The sequence below is a fragment of the Pseudophryne corroboree genome, chromosome 1 (assembly GCF_028390025.1).
Source record: "Pseudophryne corroboree isolate aPseCor3 chromosome 1, aPseCor3.hap2, whole genome shotgun sequence".
Classification (NCBI taxonomy): Eukaryota; Metazoa; Chordata; class Amphibia; order Anura; family Myobatrachidae; genus Pseudophryne; species Pseudophryne corroboree.
This window is the reverse complement of record NC_086444.1, coordinates 1,248,746,283-1,248,767,155: the sequence shown is the minus strand read 5'-3', so window position 1 is coordinate 1,248,767,155 and position 20,873 is coordinate 1,248,746,283. Positions and strand designations below refer to the sequence as shown.

Sequence of the window (20,873 nt, the reverse complement as noted above, 5' to 3'; positions counted from 1 at the left end):
GACCCTAGTGGCCGACACAAACACCTGGCCCATCTAGGAGTGGCACTGCAGTGTCACGCAGGATGGCCCTTCCAAAAAACACTCCCCAAACAGCACATGACGCAAAGAAAAATGAAAGAAAAAAGAGGTGCAAGATGGAATTGTCCTTGGGCCCTCCCACCCACCCTTATGTTGTATAAACAGGACATGCACACTTTAACCAACCCATCATTTCAGTGACAGGGTCTGCCACACGACTGTGACTGAAATGACGGGTTGGTTTGACCCCCACCAAAAAAGAAGCAATTAATCTCTCCTTGCACAAACTGGCTCTACAGAGGCAAGTTGTCCACCTCATCATCATCCTCCGATATATCACCGTGTACATCCCCCTCCTCACAGATTATCAATTCGTCCCCACTGGAATCCACCATCTCAGCTCCCTGTGTACTTTGTGGAGGCAATTGCTGCTGGTCAATGTCTCCACGGAGGAATTGATTATAATTCATTTTAATGAACATCATCTTCTCCACATTTTCTGGAAGTAACCTCGTACGCCGATTGCTGACAAGGTGAGCGGCGGCACTAAACACTCTTTCGGAGTTCACACTTGTGGGAGGGCAACTTAGGTAGAATAAAGCCAGTTTGTGCAAGGGCCTCCAAATTGCCTCTTTTTCCTGCCAGTATAAGTACGGACTGTGTGACGTGCCTACTTGGATGCGGTCACTCATATAATTCTCCACCATTCTTTCAATGGGGAGAGAATCATATGCAGTGACAGTAGACGACATGTCCGTAATCGTTGTCAGGTCCTTCAGTCCGGACCAGATGTCAGCATCAGCAGTCGCTCCAGACTGCCCTGCATCACTGCCAGCGGGTGGGCTCGGAATTCTGAGCCTTTTCCTCGCACCCCCAGTTGCGGGAGAATGTGAAGGAGGAGATGTTGACAGGTCGCATTCCGCTTGACTTGACAATTTTCTCACCAGCAGGTCTTTGAACCCCAGCAGACTTGTGTCTGCCGGAAAGAGAGATCCAAGGTAGGTTTTAAATCTAGGATCGAGCACGGTGGCCAAAATGTAGTGCTCTGAATTCAACAGATTGACCACCCGTGAATCCTTGTTAAGCGAATTAAGGGCTCCATCCACAAGTCCCACATGCCTAGCGGAATCGCTCCGTGTTAGCTCCTCCTTCAATGTCTCCAGCTTCTGCAAAAGCCTGATGAGGGGAATGACCTGACTCAGGCTGGCAGTGTCTGAACTGACTTCACGTGTGGCAAGTTCAAAGGGCAGCAGAACCTTGCACAACGTTGAAATCATTCTCCACTGCGCTTGAGACAGGTGCATTCCACCTCCTATATCGTGCTGAATTGTATAGGCTTGAATGGCCTTTTGCTGCTCCTCCAACCTCTGAAGCATATATAGGGTTGAATTCCACCTCGTTACCACTTCTTGCTTCAGATGATGGCAGGGCAGGTTCAGGCGTTTTTGGTGTTGCTCCAGTCTTCTGTACGTGGTGCCTGTACGCCGAAAGTGTCCCGCAATTCTTCTGGCCACCGACAGCATCTCTTGCACGCCCCTGTCGTTTTTTAAAAAATTCTGCACCACCAAATTCAAGGTATGTGCAAAACATGGGACGTGCTGGAATTTGCCCATATTTAATGCACACACAATATTGCTGGCGTTGTCCGATGCCACAAATCCACAGGAGAGTCCAATTGGGGTAAGCCATTCCGCGATGATCTTCCTCAGTTGCCGTAAGAGGTTTTCAGCTGTGTGCGTATTCTGGAAACCGGTGATACAAAGCGTAGCCTGCCTAGGAAAGAGTTGGCGTTTGCGAGATGCTGCTACTGGTGCCGCCGCTGCTGTTCTTGCGGCGGGAGTCCATACATCTACCCAGTGGGCTATCACAGTCATATAGTCCTGACCCTGCCCTGCTCCACTTGTCCACATGTCCGTGGTTAAGTGGACATTGGGTACAACTGCATTTTTTAGGACACTGGTGAGTCTTTTTCTGACGTCCGTGTACATTCTCGGTATCGCCTGCCTAGAGAAGTGGAACCTAGATGGTATTTGGTAACGGGGGCACACTACCTCAAGAAATTGTCTAGTTCCCTGTGAACTAACGGCGGATACCGGACGCACGTCTAACACCAACATAGTTGTCAAGGCCTCAGTTATCCGCTATGCAACAGGATGACTGCTGTGATATTTCATCTTCCTCGCAAAGGACTGTTGGACAGTCAATTGCTTACTGGAAGTAGTACAAGTGGGCTTACGACTTCCCCTCTGGGATGACCATCGACTCCCAGCAGCAACAACAGCAGCGCCAGCAGCAGTAGGCGTTACACGCAAGGATGCATCGGAGGAATCCCAGGCAGGAGAGGAATCGTCAGAATTGCCAGTGACATGGCCTGCAGGACTATTGGCATTCCTGGGGATGGAGGAAATTGACACTGAGGGAGTTGGTGGGGTGGTTTGCGTGAGCTTGGTTACAAGAGGAAGGGATTTACTGGTCAGTGGACTGCTTCCGCTGTCACCCAAAGTTTTTGAACTTGTCACTGACTTATTATGAATGCGCTGCAGGTGACGTATAAGGGAGGATGTTCCGAGGTGGTTAACGTCCTTACCCCTACTTATTACAGCTTGACAAAGGCAACACACGGCTTGACACCTGTTGTCCGCATTTCTGTTGAAATACTTCCACACCGAAGAGCTGATTTTTTTGGTATTTTCACCAGGCATGTCAACGGCCATATTCCTCCCACGGACAACAGGTGTCTCCCCAGGTGCCTGACTCAAACAAACCACCTCACGATCAGAATCCTCCTGGTCAATTTCCTCCCCAGCGCCAGCAACACCCATATCCTCCTCATCCTGGTGTACTTCAACACTGACATCTTCAATCTGACTATCAGGAACTGGACTGCGGGTGCTTCTTCCAGCACTTGCAGGGGGCGTGCAAATGGTGGAAGGCGCATGCTCTTCACGTCCAGTGTTGGGAAGGTCAGGCATCGCAACCGACACAATTGGACTCTCCTTGTGGATTTGGGATTTCGAAGAACGCACAGTTCTTTGCGGTGCTACTGCTTTTGCCAGCTTGAGTCTTTTCATTTTTCTAGCGAGAGGCTGAGTGCTTCCATCCTCATGTGAAGCTGAACCACTAGCCATGAACATAGGCCAGGGCCTCAGCCGTTCCTTGCCACTCCGTGTGGTAAATGGCATATTGGCAAGTTTACGCTTCTCCTCCGACAATTTTATTTTAGATTTTGGAGTCCTTTTTTTACTGATATTTGGTGTTTTGGATTTTACATGCTCTGTACTATGACATTGGGCATCGGCCTTGGCAGACGACGTTGCTGGCATTTCATCGTCTCGGCCATGACTAGTGGCAGCAGCTTCAGCACGAGGTGGAAGTGGATCTTGATCTTTCCCTAATTTTGGAACCTCAACATTTTTGTTCTCCATATTTTAATAGGCACAACTAAAAGGCACCTCAGGTAAACAATGGAGATGGATGGATACTAGTATACTTATGGATGGACGAGCGACTGCCGACACAGAGGTAGCTACAGCCGTGGACTACCGTACCGTGTCTGCTGCTAATATAGACTGGATGATAATGAGATGAAATCAATATATATATATATAATATCACTAGTACTGCAGCCGGACAGGTATATATATTTATTATGTAATGACTGATGACGGACCTGCTGGACACTGTCAGCTCAGCAGCACCGCAGACTGCTACAGTAAGCTACTATAGTAGTATGTATAAAGAAGAAAGGAAAAAAAAAACCACGGGTAGGTGGTATACAATTATGGATGGACGAGCGACTGCCGACACAGAGGTAGCTACAGCCGTGGACTACCGTACTGTGTCTGCTGCTAATATAGACTGGATGATAATGAGATGAAATCAATATATATATATATAATATCACTAGTACTGCAGCCGGACAGGTATATATATTTATTATGTAATGACTGATGACGGACCTGCTGGACACTGTCAGCTCAGCAGCACCGCAGACTGCTACAGTAAGCTACTATAGTAGTATGTATAAAGAAGAATGAAAAAAAAAAAACCACGGGTAGGTGGTATACAATTATGGATGGACGAGCGACTGCCGACACAGAGGTAGCTACAGCCGTGGACTACCGTACTGTGTCTGCTGCTAATATAGACTGGATGATAATGAGATGAAATCAATATATATATATATAATATCACTAGTACTGCAGCCGGACAGGTATATATATTTATTATGTAATGACTGATGACGGACCTGCTGGACACTGTCAGCTCAGCAGCACCGCAGACTGCTACAGTAAGCTACTATAGTAGTATGTATAAAGAAGAAAGAAAAAAAAAAACCACGGGTAGGTGGTATACAATATTATATATATATTATATACAATTATATATATATATATATATATATATATATATATATTAAACTGGTGGTGATTATTAAACTGGTGGTCAGGTCACTGGTCACACTATCAGCAACTTGCAAGTAGTACTCCTAAGCAGACAATCACAATATATATTATACTGGTGGTCAGTGTGGTCACAATGGCAGTGTGGCACTCTGGCAGCAAAAGTGTGCACTGTACGTTATATGTACTCCTGAGTCCTGCTCTCAGACTCTAACTGCTCCCCACTGTCAGTGTCTCCCCCACAAGTCAGATATACACGTCACACTATCTATCACTTCAGCAAGTAGTAGTACTCCTCCTAATGCTCCCCAAAATTACTACTGTGTCTCTCTCTAGTAGTCTCACTCTCTTCTCTATAAACGGAGAGGACGCCAGCCACGTCCTCTCCCTATGAATCTCAATGCACGTGTGAAAATGGCGGCGACGCGCGGCTCCTTATATAGAATCCGAGTCTCGCGATAGAATCCGAGCCTCGCGAGAATCCGACAGCGGGATGATGACGTTCGGGCGCGCTCGGGTTAACCGAGCAAGGCGGGAAGATCCGAGTCGCTCGGCCCCGTGTAAAAAAAAATGAAGTTTGGGCGGGTTCGGATTCCGAGGAACCGAACCCGCTCATCTCTAATTATAACCTGCGTATAGCATACAGGTCTATACATTATAACTTGCATATTGCATACAGGTCTATACATTATAACCTGCGTATAGCATACAGGTCTATACTTTATAACCTGCATATAGCATACAGGTCTATACATTATAACCTGCGTATAGCATACAGGTCTATACATTATAACCTGCGTATAGCATACAGGTCTATACATTATAACCTTCATATTGCATACAGGTCTATACATTATAACCTGCGTATAGCATACAGGTCTATACATTATAACCTGCGTATAGCATACAGGTCTATACATTATAACCTGCGTATAGCATACATGTCTATACATTATAACCTGCATATAGCATACAGGTCTATACATTATAACCTGCGTATCGCCTACAGTTCTATACATTATAACCTGCGTATAGCCTACAGGTCTATACATTATAACCTGCGTACAGCATACAGGTCTATACATTATAACCTGCGTACAGCATACAGGTCTATACATTATAACCTGCGTATAGCATGCAGGTCTATACATTATACCCTGCGTATAGCATACAGGTCTATACATTATAACCTGCGTACAGCATACAGGTCTATACATTATAACCTGCGTACAGCATACAGGTCTATACATTATAACCTGCGTACAGCATACAGGTCTATACATTTTAACCTGCGTATAGCATACAGTTCTATACATTATAACCTGCGTATAGCATACAGGTCTTTACATTATAACCTGCGTATAGCATACAGGTCTATACATTATAACCTGCGTATAGCATACAGGTCTATACATTATAACCTGCGTACAGCATACAGGTCTATACATTATAACCTGCGTATAGCATACAGGTCTATACATATCATGTTTAGTGGAGTGTAAGCTTGCTGTGTTATTCTTACAGCATCATGCTCAGTGGCCAGGTGGTGGCGTGTCAGGATGGATGTGACGCTATCGTGGACACAGGAACATCAGTTATTGCTGGACACCCAGAGGCAATTAGAGGGATCCAGGAAGCCATTGGTGCAACGCCGGACGTGTATGGACTGGTAATTATGTTTCTGGGTTTAGGGTTGTATTTGGTATTAAAGGGTTGAACGACCTGGAATTGCAGTGTAGCAGAGAGATGGAGAAAGGCGGTGTAGAGGGAAGCCGGGGGATTGTGGTTCTCGCAGGTACAATAGATGTAATCATTTACAAGGCATAACCGTAACCATGCCTTATAAATCATTGTCCCTTTAAAAAAACATGTGAATTCTGCCGGCATCCCGCACATCTGGCAAACTCGGACTCCATTACACCATCCATACTGCACCATCTTTGCCACCAGTACCACCTCCACTGTGTCCTCCAGCTCTATCACATCTGTGTCCCCAGATTCATCTCCTCTGTGCCCGTGCCACCATCTCCTCTGTGCCCCAGTGCCATCCACTGTGCCCTCAAACACCATTTCCACTGTAGCCCTAAAGCCATCTCCTCTGTGCCCAAGTGACCTCTCCTCTGTGCCCTCAAACACCATTTCCACTGTAGCCCTAAAGCCATCTCCACTGTGCCCCGCAACCATCTCCTCTGTGCCCCAGTGACCTCTTCACTGTGCCCTCAAACACCATTTCCACTGTAGCCCTAAAGCCATCTCCTCTGTGCCCCTGCCACCATCTCCTCTGTGCCCCGGTGACCTCTTCACTGTGCCCTCAAACACCATTTCCACTGTAGCCCTAAAGCCATCTCCTCTGTGCCCCACAACCATCTCCTCTGTGCCCCAGTGACCTCTTCACTGTGCCCTCAAACACCATTTCCACTGTAGCCCTAAAGCCATCTCCTCTGTGCCCCACAACCATCTCCTCTGTGCCCCAGTGACCTCTTCACTGTGCCCTCAAACACCATTTCCACTGTAGCCCTAAAGCCATCTCCTCTGTGCCCCTGCCACCATCTACTCTGTGCCCCAGTGCCATCCACTGTGCCCCAGTGACATCTCCTCTGACTCCTCAAACACCATTTCCTCTGTACCCCCAAAGCCGTCTCCTCTGTGTCTCCAGCCACATCTTCTCTGTACCCCAGTGACATCTGCCCTCTGTCCTCCATCTCCTCTGTGTCCACTAGCACCGTCTCAGCTGTGTCTCCAGTGACATCTACCCTGTGTTCTCCAGCTCGATCTCCTCTGTGTCCACCAGCACCATCTCCTCTGTTTCCCAGCTCCATCTGCCCTGTGTCCTCCAGCTCCATCTCCTTTGTGTCCACTAGCACCATCTCATCTGTGTCCCCAGAGCCATCTCCTCGTACCCCCAGTGCCATCTCCTTTGTGCCCTCTATCTTCATCTCCTCTGTGCCCCTAATACCATATCCTCTGTAATTATATAACTCCTCTGTGCCCCAGTGCCATATCCACTGTACACCAAACTACATCTCCTCTGTGCCCCCTCAGTGCCATCTCCTCCATGCTCCTTCAGTGACATTGTCTCTGTGCCCCAGTGCCACCTCATCTGTGCCCCTAATACAATCTCCTCTGTTCTCCAGCCCCATCTCTTCTGTGCCCAGTTTCATTTCCTCTGTGCCTCCAGCTCTATCTCCTCTCCGTTAATATGGCACTGGGGCCCCCAGCACCCTCTCTCCTGTGTCCCCAGTTCCATATTCTCTGTAAATAAACAGAGCCGAGGACCGCGCTTCTTGCTTCACTTGATATGGTAAGCTGCTTGTGGAGGGGTAAGAGGATTCCACTTTCCTCTCAGTATAAATAGACAAAAAACAAAGATATCTCCCAGCGCTAATAATCAAGTGTAATGTCAACTCACACCACCAAATCTTTGATAATCTTTACCAATAATTATGCAAATACAGACCGGAAAAGGTAAAGTATATTGTTTATTTATAAAATTATGAATAAAAGATGATCATCTATTCAGTAACCTAATAAAAATAAAAAGTGATTCCAAATACCGGTATACTAAACCATGGACATAACATACATACAATTAACATAAGTAGGCTAAAAATAAGCCTTTTAGCGATAAACTCAATTTCCTGGCCTTTTGAGTTCTACTTCAAAAGGTATACAGGTACTATTTCAGCACTATATCCGATGGCTGGAAATTTATATTTAAGAGTCTCCTTGACATGTGAAAGTACTTTCATATATTGCTAAAAAGTCCGTCCTCCTAATGGGCCACTTGAAATGCAGTCAAAAGATGGTCTCTATAGACTACAGCTTTGTATCCAAAGAGAGACTTTCTGTGCTTTTCTTGTAGCTGGAAGCATAAAACATCAGGTGTCTGCCGGCAGACGTTTTGCTGGTGCCTCTGCGATCTACTAGTTTCGCCTGTCTAAGCAGGCTTCATCAGGATGCCTGAGCGCACCTCCTGACTCGTTTTTATGCTCCACTAATTATTCGTAGTCATGGTTACCCTGTCTGTATAGGTAACGTCATTTCCGCCCATCTCTTACATCGGCTTTTCTCGTGTATTATTCCTTTGTCCCCCTGGTAACGGCCGCATCATTTCCGCCCTTAGCACTTGGGCTTCTTACGTACTCTGTGCCCGGTTACCCAGGGAGCGGCCGCGTCACTTCCGCCCCTCTTGTAGGTCCTGCTGCTGCTCCCGCTTGGCGTCACTTCCGCCCTCTTCTCCAGCATTGTTGATGTAGTTTCCATAGTGACGTGATGTGACTTCCGTATTTCTCGTCGGACTGCTCTCTTCATATTGTCCCTGTATTTGTTCTTAATCATCACACTGACCCCAGTTATTCATTAATTATGGATATAAGTGATCAACCTTTAGTCTCCGTTATGCCCTTCATTCAGACTGTCAATAATCGTCATTTTACCATAGCCATTGTTCCCATCGTCAGGCAGTCTTCTTGATTATCACTTCAGATTATCATTCATTATAGATGAAGGTGATCGGAGTTTCGCTGCTATATTTTCATACATGTTGTACCCTTTATTTGATTGGGTTTTTATTTGAATACACATTTAACACACATAAAACAAAGTGACAAAAAATACATATAAAACTAAATGAAACAAAAAACATTATAATAAATAAGATTAAAATCAATTAATTGTATTGCTATCTGCCTGTATTCATATTTCTTAATATTGTGACTTTTTATCCTAGTAAATTATTTATCCAGATATTAATTATAATTTAGTTGGTGGTGGTAAGTCTTATATGGAGGAAAAATGGTGGTCCTATTTGTTTCCTTATCCTTCTTTCAAGAAGGGATGAAGGTCCCAATCTATATTGAGGCCTTTAGGTATAAGCGTCCCAAGCTCAAAGATGGTTCTTGCTTCTTCCTTTAATAGCAAACTGTCCCAGTCTCCTCCTCTCCGTGCTTTTTTTATTCATTTGATCCCAATAAAATCCCAATAAAATTCAGAGATGAGGGATCACTATTGTGAATTTTAGTGAAGTGTTCCGGGATACTGTGGTTTTCTTTATTTGTCCCTATGTTATTGAGATGTTCATTAATTCTAGTTTGTAGACAACGGTAGGTCTTCCCCACATATTGGAGTCCACATGGACATGTCAGCAAATAAATGACTCCTTTGGAATTGCATGTGATTTTATCCGATTACTCTGAGAGTCCAAATAACTGTTGCAGTCTACTTCCTTATTGTAGGTCTTTGTCTCGATCTTATTGTTCTCAATAAAGATTGTTAAATCCAGGAAGTTTATGCTGGTGTTGCTAACTTCCTTCGTAAATTCCAGATTGAATTTATTATTATTAATCCTTATAATAAACTGCTTGAAATCGTCTCTCGTTCCATTCCATATAATGATCACATCATCAATATATCTTGCCCATAATACAAGATTTGACAAATATTCATTGTTGGTCCATATAAATTCATTTTCCCACTGAGCAAGAAACAAATTTGCATACGAGGGGGCAAAGTTTGTACCCATTGCCGTTCCCTGGGTCTGTATATAAAATTTATCACCGTACCACAGGGATGGGGAACCTTCGGCCCTCCAGCTGTTGTTGAACTACACATCCCAGCATGCCCTGCAACAGTTTTTGCATGTCCAAATAGCAAAATTGTTGCAAGGCATGCTGGTATGTGTAGTTCAACAACAGCTGGAGAGCCGAAGGTTCCCCATCCCTGCCGTACCAGAAGAAATTATGGTTCAACGTGAACTCAATGCCTTCAAGGATGAAGTCTATTTGTTCTTTTTTCATTTTTGATTCATTTATCATGATTTTCCAAATATTTTCCACTCCTTGTTCATGTTGAATTGAGGTATAGAGTGACTTTACGTCACATGTTGCCAATAGAAACTCTTTTTTCCATGTGATACCACTCAGAATATTCAGAATTTGTGTGGTGTCTTTAATGTAACTACGCTGTGTAATTACCATTTTCTTAAGAAAGGTATCAATGTAACATGAAAGATGTGCTGTTAGAGATTGAATCCCCGCCACTATGGGTCTACTTGGGGGAGAGTTTGCATCCTTTTGGATCTTTGGCAGACAGTAAAACACTGCCATCTTTGGATGTACTGGATATAAGAACTTATACTCATCCTTTGTCAGAATCCCCTTTTCCCATGCTTTTTTAAGGATTTTCTCCAGGTCCTTCTTATATCTCTCCACCGGGTTGTTGTGTAGTTCTTGATATGTTTTGGTATCACTCAAAAGTCTAAAACATTCTTCATCATATTTCACTCGGTCCATTATGACGATGCCTCCCCCCTTATCCGCTTGCTTAATAACAATCTCTTTATTTTGTTTCAATCTCTCCAACGCTTCTTTCTCTCTCTTGGTGAGATTATATTTAGCTCTGGGTTCTATGTTTTCAGGAATTCTTTTAATATCTTCTTCTACCATCTTTTAGAATGTGTTGAGGAGATATCCTTTTAGATGTGTGGGGTAGAATGTAGATTTTTCCTTCAGGTCCGTATGTTCAAAAGGATCAGAACTCCTACCCTTTTCCTTTTGAATATCTTGTTCCTTATGTTTAAAAAAATTTTTCAGAGTGATCTTCCTGATAAACTTTTGAAGGTCGATAATGGTATTGAATTTATTGAGCTGATTCGTCGGGGCAAACTTCAGTCCCTTTTTCAGAACTTCAGCTTCAGAAGTATCAAGTACATAACTGCTTATGTTGAATATCCCCTGCGGTTTCCTCTGGTTTTCTTTGATCTTTTCTTTGGGACGGTTCTTAACCCCTCCCCGCTTCCCTCGTTTGTGGATACCGAACTTCTTTTTCGTCTCCTTCTTTTTCTTGTTTCTGATTCTGGAGTTTTCTTCGGGATTGCTCCAAGATTCTGTGCGGAGTTGTTCCTCTGTGCTAGTTCTAAAAAAGCATCCAGAAAGGCTTCTGTATCCTCTACTTCTTCATCTTCCATTAATTTATGCTTCTCTCCCATCCTCTCTTCTTTTTTACCCCTGTTATTCAAACGTTCCACAAGAGTTCTGGCGGATACATCTAGGGTCTCTTGATAGTCCTCCCTTCCATTGTTATAGCTTCTAATTAGAGTTTCTGTGGTAGGATATTCATATTTCTTGTCTTTCTTTTCTAGATCTTTCTTTGTTGTTTGTCTCCCCATCTGATGGTATCTATTGCTCATCATCCTCGGTTCATATTCCTCCTCTGTCAACGATCTTCTTCTTTGTGGTGGCATTTTTTCCTTCTCCGGGTACCTCCCAAGAGGATTGAGATTTAACAAGCATGGGAAAAGGGGATTCTGATAAAGGATGAGTATAAGTTCTTATATCCAGAACATCCGAAGATGGCAGTGTTTTACTGTCTGCCAAAGATCCAAAAGGATGCAAACTCTCCCCCAGGTAGACCCATAGTGGCGGGGATTCAATCTCTAACAGCACATCTTTCATGTTACATTGATACCTTTCTTAAGAAAATGGTAATTACACAGCGTAGTTACATTAAAGACACCACACAAATTCTGAATATTCTGAGTGGTATCACATGGAAAAAAGAGTTTCTATTGGCAACATGTGACGTAAAGTCACTCTATACCTCAATTCAACATGAACAAGGAGTGGAAAATATTTGGAAAATCATGATAAATGAATCAAAAATGAAAAAAGAACAAATAGACTTCATCCTTGAAGGCATTGAGTTCACGTTGAACCATAATTTCTTCTGGTACGGTGATAAATTTTATATACAGACCCAGGGAACGGCAATGGGTACAAACTTTGCCCCCTCGTATGCAAATTTGTTTCTTGCTCAGTGGGAAAATGAATTTATATGGACCAACAATGAATATTTGTCAAATCTTGTATTATGGGCAAGATATATTGACGATGTGATCATTATATGGAATGGAACGAGAGACGATTTCGAGCAGTTTATTATAAGGATTAATAATAATAAATTCAATCTGGAATTTACGAAGGAAGTTAGCAACACCAGCATAAACTTCCTGGATTTAACAATCTTTATTGAGAACAATAAGATCGAAACAAAGACCTACAATAAGGAAGTAGACTGCAACAGTTATTTGGACTCTCGGAGTAATCACCATCCGAAATGGCTGTCGAATATTCCTAAAGGACAGATGAAAAGAATAAGAAGAAACTGTTCAAAGAACAAAGATTATGAAATACATATCAGGCCTGATAAAACAATTTGAAGAAAGAAATTATAATAGGAATACTCTCAAGGACAATAAAGAAGAGGTTGATAAAGTGGATAGAAGAGACCTCCTTCAATATAAAGATAAGAACAAGAATGATAGAGAGGATGTGCTTTTTTTGACTAACTATTCCAGTCAGCGCACATTATTGGAACAAAGTATATATAAACATTTGCATATCCTGACTACAGATGAAGAGCTGAGAGACATCCTACCCCAGAAATCTAAAATAATTTATAGAAGGGCGCCCACAATTAAGAGCAATATAGTACGAAGCTACCAGGAAAAGGATTATAAGGAGAAGATGACCAGGTTGAAGGAATTGGAGCCGGGTTTCTACAGATGCAATAACTGTATAGTCTGTAGAAAAACAAAGTTACTAACCACGAAACCTACTCAGAAATATAAGTCCAATACCACTGGCAAGGAATACAAGATAACGGATAAAATCACATGCAATTCCAAAGGAGTCATTTATTTGCTGACATGTCCATGTGGACTCCAATATGTGGGGAAGACCTACCGTTGTCTACAAACTAGAATTAATGAACATCTCAATAACATAGGGACAAATAAAGAAAACCACAGTATCCCGGAACACTTCACTAAAATTCACAATAGTGATCCCTCATCTCTGAATTTTATTGGGATCAAATGAATAAAAAAAGCACGGAGAGGAGGAGACTGGGACAGTTTGCTATTAAAGGAAGAAGCAAGAACCATCTTTGAGCTTGGGACGCTTATACCTAAAGGCCTCAATATAGATTGGGACCTTCATCCCTTCTTGAAAGAAGGATAAGGAAACAAATAGGACCACCATTTTTCCTCCATATAAGACTTACCACCACCAACTAAATTATAATTAATATCTGGATAAATAATTTACTAGGATAAAAAGTCACAATATTAAGAAATATGAATACAGGCAGATAGCAATACAATTAATTGATTTTAATCTTATTTATTATAATGTTTTTTGTTTCATTTAGTTTTATATGTATTTTTTTGTCACTTTGTTTTTTGTGTGATAAATGTGTATTCAAATAAAAACCCAATCAAATAAAGGGTACAACATGTATGAAAATATAGCAGCGAAACTCCGATCACCTTCATCTATAATGAATGATAATCTGAAGTGATAATCAAGAAGACTGCCTGACGATGGGAACAATGGCTATGGTAACATGACGATTATTGACAGTCTGAATGAAGGGCATAACGGAGACTAAAGGTTGATCACTTATATCCATAATTAATGAATAACTGGGGTCAGTGTGATGATTAAGAACAAATACAGGGACAATATGAAGAGAGCAGTCCGACGAGAAATACGGAAGTCACATCACGTCACTATGGAAACTACATCAACAATGCTGGAGAAGAGGGCGGAAGTGACGCCAAGCGGGAGCAGCAGCAGGACCTACAAGAGGGGCGGAAGTGACGCGGCCGCTCCCTGGGTAACCGGGCACAGAGTACGTAAGAAGCCCAAGTGCTAAGGGCGGAAATGATGCGGCCGTTACCAGGGGGACAAAGGAATAATACACGAGAAAAGCCGATGTAAGAGATGGGCGGAAATGACGTTACCTATACAGACAGGGTAACCATGACTACGAATAATTAGTGGAGCATAAAAACGAGTCAGGAGGTGCGCTCAGGCATCCTGATGAAGCCTGCTTAGACAGGCGAAACTAGTAGATCGCAGAGGCACCAGCAAAACGTCTGCCGGCAGACACCTGATGTTTTATGCTTCCAGCTACAAGAAAAGCACAGTAAGTCTCTCTTTGGATACAAAGCTGTAGTCTATAGAGACCATCTTTTGACTGCATTTCAAGTGGCCCATTAGGAGGACGGACTTTTTAGCAATATATGAAAGTACTTTCACATGTCAAGGAGACTCTTAAATATAAATTTCCAGCCATCGGATATAGTGCTGAAATAGTACCTGTATACCTTTTGAAGTAGAACTCAAAAGGCCAGGAAATTGAGTTTATCGCTAAAAGGCTTATTTTTAGCCTATTTATGTTATATGTATGTATGTATGTTATGTCCATGGTTTAGTATACCGGTATTAGGAATCACTTTTTATTTTTATTAGGTTACTGAATAGATGATCATCTTTTATTCATAATTTTATAAATAAACAATATACTTTACCTTTTCCGGTCTGTATTTCCATATTCTCTGTACCCGCCAGTGCCATCTCCTTTGTGTGTCCTCAGAGGCATGTCTTTCAGCTCTGTCTCCTCTGTGCCACCAATGCCATCTCCTCTGTGTCCCTAGTGTCATCTCCTCTGTGTCCCTAGTGTCATCTCCTCTGTGTCCCTAGTGTCATCTCCTCTGTGCCTCCAGCACCATCTCCTCTGTCCCCAGTGTCATCTCTCCTGTATCATACAGTGTCATCTCCTCTGTGCCTCCAGCACCATCTCCTCTGTGTCCCTAGTGTCATCTCTTCTGTATCATACAGTGCCATCTCTCCTGTGCCCCTAGTGCCATCTCCTCTGTGTCCCCAGTGTCTTCTCCTCTGTGCCTCCAGCACCATCTCCTCTGTGTCCCTAGTGTCATCTCCTCTGTGTCCCTAGTGTCATCTCCTCTGTGCCTCCAGCACCATCTCCTCTGTGTCCCTAGTGTCATCTCCTCTGTGTCCCTAGTGTCATCTCCTCTGTGCCTCCAGCACCATCTCCTCTGTGTCCCTAGTGTCATCTCCTCTGTGTCCCTAGTGTCATCTCCTCTGTGTCCCTAGTGCCATCTCCTCTGTGTCCCTAGTGTCATCTCCTCTGTGCCTCCAGCACCATCTCCTCTGTGTCCCTAGTGTCATCTCCTCTGTGTCCCTAGTGCCATCTCCTCTGTGTCCCTAGTGCCATCTCCTCTGTGCCTCCAGCACCATCTCCTCTGTGTCCCTAGTGCCATCTCCTCTGTGTCCCTAGTGCCATCTCCTCTGTGTCCCTAGTGCCATCTCCTCTGTGTCCCTAGTGTCATCTCCTCTGTGTCCCTAGTGTCATCTCCTCTGTGTCCCTAGTGCCATCTCCTCTGTGTCCCTAGTGCCATCTCCTCTGTGTCCCTAGTGCCATCTCCTCTGTGTCCCTAGTGTCATCTCCTCTGTGCCTCCAGCACCATCTCCTCTGTGTCCCTAGTGTCATCTCCTCTGTGTCCCTAGTGCCATCTCCTCTGTGTCCCTAGTGCCATCTCCTCTGTGCCTCCAGCACCATCTCCTCTGTGTCCCTAGTGTCATCTCCTCTGTGTCCCTAGTGCCATCTCCTCTGTGTCCATAGTGCCATCTCCTCTGTGTCCCTAGTGCCATCTCCTCTGTGTCCCTAGTGCCATCTCCTCTGTGTCCCTAGTGCCATCTCCTCTGTGTCCCTAGTGCCATCTCCTCTGTGTCCCTAGTGTCATCTCCTCTGTGTCCCTAGTGCCATCTCCTCTGTGTCCCTAGTGCCATCTCCTCTGTGTCCCTAGTGTCATCTCCTCTGTGTCCCTAGTGCCATCTCCTCTGTGCCTCCAGCACCATCTCCTCTGTGTCCCTAGTGCCATCTCCTCTGTGTCCCTAGTGCCATCTCCTCTGTGTCCCTAGTGCCATCTCCTCTGTGTCCCTAGTGCCATCTCCTCTGTGCCTCCAGCACCATCTCCTCTGTGTCCCTAGTGCCATCTCCTCTGTGCCTCCAGCACCATCTCCTCTGTGTCCCTAGTGCCATCTCTCCTGTGCCCCTAGTGCCATCTCCTCTGTGTCCCTAGTGTCATCTCCTCTGTGCCTCCAGCACCATCTCCTCTGTGTCCCTAGTGCCATCTCCTCTGTGTCCCTAGTGTCATCTCCTCTGTGTCCCTAGTGTCATCTCCTCTGTGCCTCCAGCACCATCTCCTCTGTGTCCCTAGTGTCACCTCCTCTGTGTCCCTAGTGCCATCTCCTCTGTGTCCCTAGTGTCATCTCCTCTGTGCCTCCAGCACCATCTCCTCTGTGTCACTAGTGTCATCTCCTCTGTGTCCCTAGTGCCATCTCCTCTGTGTCCCTAGTGCCATCTCCTCTGTGCCTCCAGCACCATCTCCTCTGTGTCCCTAGTGCCATCTCCTCTGTGTCCCTAGTGCCATCTCCTCTGTGTCCCTAGTGCCATCTCCTCTGTGTCCCTAGTGTCATCTCCTCTGTGTCCCTAGTGCCATCTCCTATGTGTCCCTTGTGCCATCTCCTCTGTGTCCCTAGTGCCATCTCCTCTGTGTCCCTAGTGCCATCTACTCTGTGTCCCTAGTGCCATCTCCTCTGTGTCCCCAGTGTCTTCTCCTCTGTGCCTCCAGCACCATCTCCTCTGTGTCCCCAGTGTCTTCTCCTCTGTGCCTCCAGCACCATCTCCTCTGTGTCCCTAGTGCCATCTCCTCTGTGTCCCTAGTGTCATCTCCTCTGTGTCCCTAGTGTCATCTCCTCTGTGCCTCCAGCACCATCTCCTCTGTGTCCCTAGTGTCATCTCCTCTGTGTCTCTAGTGTCATCTCCTCTGTGTCCCTAGTGTCATCTCCTCTGTGCCTCCAGCACCATCTCCTCTGTGTCCCTAGTGTCATCTCCTCTGTGTCCCTAGTGTCATCTCCTCTGTGTCCCTAGTGCCATCTCCTCTGTGTCCCTAGTGTCATCTCCTCTGTGCCTCCAGCACCATCTCCTCTGTGTCCCTAGTGTCATCTCCTCTGTGTCCCTAGTGCCATCTCCTCTGTGTCCCTAGTGCCATCTCCTCTGTGCCTCCAGCACCATCTCCTCTGTGTCCCTAGTGCCATCTCCTCTGTGTCCCTAGTGCCATCTCCTCTGTGTCCCTAGTGCCATCTCCTCTGTGTCCCTAGTGCCATCTCCTCTGTGTCCCTAGTGCCATCTCCTCTGTGTCCCTAGTGCCATCTCCTCTGTGTCCCTAGTGCCATCTCCTCTGTGTCCCTAGTGCCATCTCCTCTGTGTCCCTAGTGTCATCTCCTCTGTGCCTCCAGCACCATCTCCTCTGTGTCCCTAGTGTCATCTCCTCTGTGTCCCTAGTGCCATCTCCTCTGTGTCCCTAGTGCCATCTCCTCTGTGCCTCCAGCACCATCTCCTCTGTGTCCCTAGTGTCATCTCCTCTGTGTCCCTAGTGCCATCTCCTCTGTGTCCCTAGTGCCATCTCCTCTGTGTCCCTAGTGCCATCTCCTCTGTGTCCCTAGTGCCATCTCCTCTGTGTCCCTAGTGCCATCTCCTCTGTGTCCCTAGTGCCATCTCCTCTGTGTCCCTAGTGCCATCTCCTCTGTGTCCCTAGTGCCATCTCCTCTGTGTCCCTAGTGCCATCTCCTCTGTGTCCCTAGTGCCATCTCCTCTGTGTCCCTAGTGCCATCTCCTCTGTGTCCCTAGTGTCATCTCCTCTGTGTCCCTAGTGCCATCTCCTCTGTGTCCCTAGTGCCATCTCCTCTGTGCCTCCAGCACCATCTCCTCTGTGTCCCTAGTGCCATCTCCTCTGTGTCCCTAGTGCCATCTCCTCTGTGCCTCCAGCACCATCTCCTCTGTGTCCCTAGTGTCATCTCCTCTGTGTCCCTAGTGCCATCTCCTCTGTGCCTCCAGCACCATCTCCTCTGTGTCCCTAGTGCCATCTCTCCTGTGCCCCTAGTGCCATCTCCTCTGTGTCCCTAGTGTCATCTCCTCTGTGCCTCCAGCACCATCTCCTCTGTGTCCCTAGTGCCATCTCCTCTGTGTCCCTAGTGTCATCTCCTCTGTGTCCCTAGTGTCATCTCCTCTGTGCCTCCAGCACCATCTCCTCTGTGTCCCTAGTGTCACCTCCTCTGTGTCCCTAGTGCCATCTCCTCTGTGTCCCTAGTGTCATCTCCTCTGTGCCTCCAGCACCATCTCCTCTGTGTCCCTAGTGTCATCTCCTCTGTGTCCCTAGTGCCATCTCCTCTGTGTCCCTAGTGCCATCTCCTCTGTGCCTCCAGCACCATCTCCTCTGTGTCCCTAGTGCCATCTCCTCTGTGTCCCTAGTGCCATCTCCTCTGTGTCCCTAGTGCCATCTCCTCTGTGTCCCTAGTGTCATCTCCTCTGTGTCCCTAGTGCCATCTCCTATGTGTCCCTTGTGCCATCTCCTCTGTGTCCCTAGTGCCATCTCCTCTGTGTCCCTAGTGCCATCTCCTCTGTGTCCCTAGTGCCATCTACTCTGTGTCCCTAGTGTCATCTACTCTGTGTCCCTAGTGTCATCTCCTCTGTGCCTCCAGCACCATCTCCTCTGTGTCCCTAGTGTCATCTCCTCTGTGTCCCTAGTGCCATCTCCTCTGTGTCCCTAGTGCTATCTCCTCTTTGCCTCCAGCACCATCTCCTCTGTGTCCCTAGTGTCATCTCCTTTGTGTCCCTAGTGCCATCTCCTCTGTGTCCCTAGTGCCATCTCCTCTGTGTCCCTAGTGCCATCTCCTCTGTGTCCCTAGTGCCATCTCCTCTGTGTCCCTAGTGCCATCTCCTCTGTGTCCCTAGTGCCATCTCCTCTGTGTCCCTAGTGTCATCTCCTCTGTGTCCCTAGTGCCATCTCCTCTGTGTCCCTAGTGCCATCTCCTCTGTGTCCCTAGTGTCATCTCCTCTGTGTCCCTAGTGCCATCTCCTCTGTGTCCCTAGTGCCATCTCCTCTGTGTCCCTAGTGCCATCTCCTCTGTGCCTCCAGCACCATCTCCTCTGTGTCCCTAGTGTCATCTCCTCTGTGTCCCTAGTGCCATCTCCTCTGTGCCTCCAGCACCATCTCCTCTGTGTCCCTAGTGCCATCTCCTCTGTGTCCCTAGTGCCATCTCCTCTGTGTCCCTAGTGCCATCTCCTCTGTGTCCCTAGTGCCATCTCCTCTGTGTCCCTAGTGCCATCTCCTCTGTGTCCCTAGTGTCATCTCCTCTGTGTCCCTAGTGCCATCTCCTCTGTGTCCCTAGTGCCATCTCCTCTGTGTCCCTAGTGCCATCTCCTCTGTGTCCCTAGTGCCATCTCCTCTGTGTCCCTAGTGCCATCTCCTCTGTGTCCCTAGTGCCATCTCCTCTGTGTCCCTAGTGCCATCTCCTCTGTGTCCCTAGTGTCATCTCCTCTGTGTCCCTAGTGCCATCTCCTCTGTGCCTCCAGCACCATCTCCTCTGTGTCCCTAGTGCCATCTCCTCTGTGTCCCTAGTGCCATCTCCTCTGTGTCCCTAGTGCCATCTCCTCTGTGCCTCCAGCACCATCTCCTCTGTGTCCCTAGTGCCATCTCCTCTGTGTCCCTAGTGCCATCTCCTCTGTGTCCCTAGTGCCATATCCTCTGTGTCCCTAGTGTCATCTCCTCTGTGTCCCTAGTGTCATCTCCTCTGTGTCCCTAGTGCCATCTCCTCTGTGTCCCTAGTGCCATCTCCTCTGTGTCCCTAGTGCCATCTCCTCTGTGTCCCTAGTGTCATCTCCTCTGTGTCCCTAGTGCCATCTCCTCTGTGTCCCTAGTGCCATCTCCTCTGTGTCCCTAGTGTCATCTCCTCTGTGTTCCTAGTGTCATCTCCTCTGTGCCTCCAGCACCATCTCCTCTGTGTCCCTAGTGTCATCTCCTCTGTGTCCCTAGTGCCATCTCCTCTGTGCCTCCAGCACCATCTCCTCTGTGTCCCTAGTGTCATCTCCTCTGTGTCCCTAGTGCCATCTCCTCTGTGCCTCCAGCACCATCTCCTCTGTGTCCCTAGTGCCATCTCCTCTGTGTCCCTAGTGCCATCTCCTCTGTGCCTCCAGCACCATCTTCTCTGTGTCCCTAGTGCCATCTCCTCTGTGTCCCTAGTGCCATCTCCTCTGTGTCCCTAGTGCCATCTCCTCTGTGTCCCTAGTGTCATCTCCTCTGTGTCCCTAGTGCCATCTCCTCTGTGTCCCTAGTGCCATCTCCTCTGTGTCCCTAGTGCCATCTCCTCTGTGTCCCTAGTGCCATCTTCTCTGTCCCCAGTGCCATCTCTTCTGTATTATACAGTGCCATCTCTTCTGTATCATACAGTGCCATCTCTCCTGTGCCCCCAGTGCCATCTCTTCTGTATCATACAGTGCCATCTCTCCTGTGCCCCCAGTGCCATCTCTTCTGTATCATACAGTGCCATCTCTCCTGTGCCCCTAGTGCCATCTCCTCTGTCCCCAGTGCCATCTCTTCCGTATCATACAGTGCCATCTCTCCTGTGCCCCCAGTGCCATCTCTTCTGTATCATACAGTGCCATCTCTCCTGTGCCCCCAGTGCCATCTCTTCTGTATCATACAGTGCCATCTCTCCTGTGCCCCTAGTGCCATCTCCTCTGTCC

The 20,873-nt window shown here is 46.5% G+C and overlaps 1 protein-coding gene across 2 annotated transcripts in view; it reads left to right on the top strand.

Moving 5' to 3' along the window:
* LOC134931926 (pepsin A-like) overlaps positions 1–20,873 on the top strand; it is a 254,244-nt gene that overhangs the window by 227,563 nt on the left and 5,808 nt on the right. For both annotated transcript variants that reach the window (XM_063925812.1, XM_063925820.1), the window contains exon 7: positions 5,946–6,090. In XM_063925812.1, coding sequence (XP_063781882.1) covers positions 5,946–6,090 — 145 coding nt within the window. The remainder of the gene's footprint in view (positions 1–5,945; positions 6,091–20,873) is intronic.